A 2,511-nucleotide genomic window follows, 5' to 3' on the forward strand; every position below is an offset into this window, starting at 1 on the left:
TTAGTAGGTGAGTAGAATTTAACCCTTTTCCTTATTGTAGTGGCCTAGTGGCATTAACGTTATAAGAAATGTCTTGGATTGGAACCAAAATTTAAAAAGTAGATATTAACGTTATAAGAAATGTTTATTTTTTTTATTCAGAATTATGATCTAAAATTATTTTTAATTTATGTGTGTTTATTTTATGAATAAATATTATAAAAAATTATGAATTATGACACGAATCTATCAACTAAACACATTAATAAAATGGATCCATATGGATTCCATACCATTAGAATAGCATTTAAAAGTTAAATTAAAGAGAAAGAAATGATCTTTTTTTTTTTATAAAAAAAAAGTAGTTAAAGAAGCAGAGGAACAAATTGCTTATAGTTTGTCTCTAAACGCAACGTCAAAATCGAGTAAAAATTATTAGAATGTCCTTAATATTATGTGATGCTTATCTTCCTTTTATTATTTTGTTTCCCTATTTTTTTGGGCATATGGACATGATTATATGTTTGGAAAGCAAAATGGGCAAAGTTCTCTTGCTTTCTTTTTCATTTGTCATTTTACTAAATGACAAGTAATTCTATGTTGCCTCCTTTATTCCACTCTCTTTATCCAAGCACACAAGAATAACAGAGAGGCAAGGACGCAATTATTATTATTACTATTATTATTATTATTATTATTAAGCCTAAATTTCAATCCCGGAGTCGAGCAAGGTCTGAGTAAAGCCTAAATTTTATCTTGTCGAGAGTTCAATACTTAACATAGTATAATATGGTAGTAAATAAACATATTTCACTGTAACACAATACATTAATACGACACAAAACGGAATACCGTAATGTATAATAATTATAAAATGTAAGACAATACAGGTCACCAATATATGCCTCAAAATACTGGTATAACATTTCGTTATTTTTCAATTACAAAAAAGTGTTATTTTATATTCTATACCTTGTACTTTATGCTTATTAAAAATATACAACATGTATTATGAATGTTCTCAATATTATACAATTGAACTACAATTTTATCACACATCTATGTCACCACTTAGTTAACAATTTTATTAGTTTCCAGAAAGTGAACAAGTTCATGATCAACTTTAAAGGAAAAAAATATAAAATATATAGTGCATAAGAGTATTTCTTGTAGGATATTTTTACTGATAAAGTCAATTTCTAACTATCAATTTTAAAAAAATATATATATAATAAATAATTTTTTATATAAATTTAACGATCGAAAATAAAATATTATTAATACTTCATTTTTTTTTTTGTCAGAAGCTCTCATTTTTATAAGCTTAAAAAAAAAAAAAAAAAAGCCTCTTTCCTTTTCAAGTTCCAGCTAGACTCGTCCGTAGCAGACCATGGTCAAAAAAGACGGAACCAAACGTCAACGGCCAAGTCTTGTTGACTTGGTCGGTCACCGTCCATTGAACACGTGCCGTGTAGATAGGTCGTGGAGGAGATTCCGTCCTCTAATTTATCAACGTCCACCGTTGCCATTGCCCTGCCTGTCTGCATGAGAAGCCGAAAATTCACGAACAAAAAATAGTGCTGGTATTGGTTTTTAAAACCAAAAAACAAATAAGCTTTCGGTTAAAGTTTTTTGAGAATTATTGATTTTTCCTGTACTGGGTTTTCGTTTTTATTTTTCTCTTGTGTTGTGGTAAACGGCGAAATGATTGTTTGGACGGATAAGGACTAGTAATTTGTGAAGAAATAGATACGTGCAGGCAAAAAAGAGAAAAAAGATTACAAACGACAAAAAGTTTGTACTATGATACAAATCACTCGCTCATATCTGTATATATTGGATATATATGTGAAATAAAGAAGGTTCTGGTTTTGGGCTTGTGCTGTAGGACCCAGATATAGAAGACTCTTTTTATTTCATTTCATAATTCCAAATAAGCTACTTTCATAATTATATAACAGAGAATTGTGTATTGGATATAGTTTATGGGAGAGAGAAGATGTTGGAAGGAAAGGGTATGATAAAGGAAACAGACATGCCAGAGAAGATGCAGATACAAGCCATGGCTTGTGCTTCTGAAGCCCTTGATCTTCATGACGTTTTTGATTGCTGTTCTATTGCTTCCCACATCAAGAAGGTTTTCTACATTTTTTTCATTACCTCGTGTTTTTTTTTTTTTTTTTTTTTTTTTTTTTTTTTTTTGCTTCAAATCCATGATTATTTCTAGCTCCTTAATTGTTTTTTTTTTTTTTTTGTTATTAATTTTTTATGTGCATTTATGTTTAAATTTTGGTGGGTTTGTTGTGTGTTTTTGTGTATATTATATTACAGGAGTTTGATAAAAGGTATGGAAGTGGATGGCAATGTGTGGTGGGTTCTAACTTCGGTTGTTTCTTCACTCATTCACTTGGGACTTTCATATATTTTGGGCTTGGGACCCTCAATTTTCTTATCTTCAAAGCAGCCTCTTCTTGATTTCACCACTTTTGTACCATACAAAGGGAGTGAGCTGAGGAAAAGAGTCCTATATAA

General features: G+C 29.9%; 1 protein-coding gene across 1 annotated transcript; it reads left to right on the plus strand.

Annotated features, from left to right (window-relative positions):
• The first annotated feature begins 1,535 nt into the window (after nt 1-1,535).
• On the plus strand, nt 1,536-2,511 carry LOC21385472 (dynein light chain LC6, flagellar outer arm). Its single transcript, XM_010104754.2, has 2 exons — nt 1,536-2,116; nt 2,311-2,511. The coding sequence occupies exons 1-2, from the start codon at nt 1,979-1,981 to the stop codon at nt 2,452-2,454; spliced, it is 282 nt and encodes a 93-aa protein (XP_010103056.1). The 5' UTR covers nt 1,536-1,978; the 3' UTR covers nt 2,455-2,511.

Source organism: Morus notabilis, unplaced genomic scaffold (genome assembly GCF_000414095.1).
Source record: "Morus notabilis unplaced genomic scaffold, ASM41409v2 Scaffold565, whole genome shotgun sequence".
NCBI lineage: Eukaryota > Viridiplantae > Streptophyta > Magnoliopsida > Rosales > Moraceae > Morus > Morus notabilis.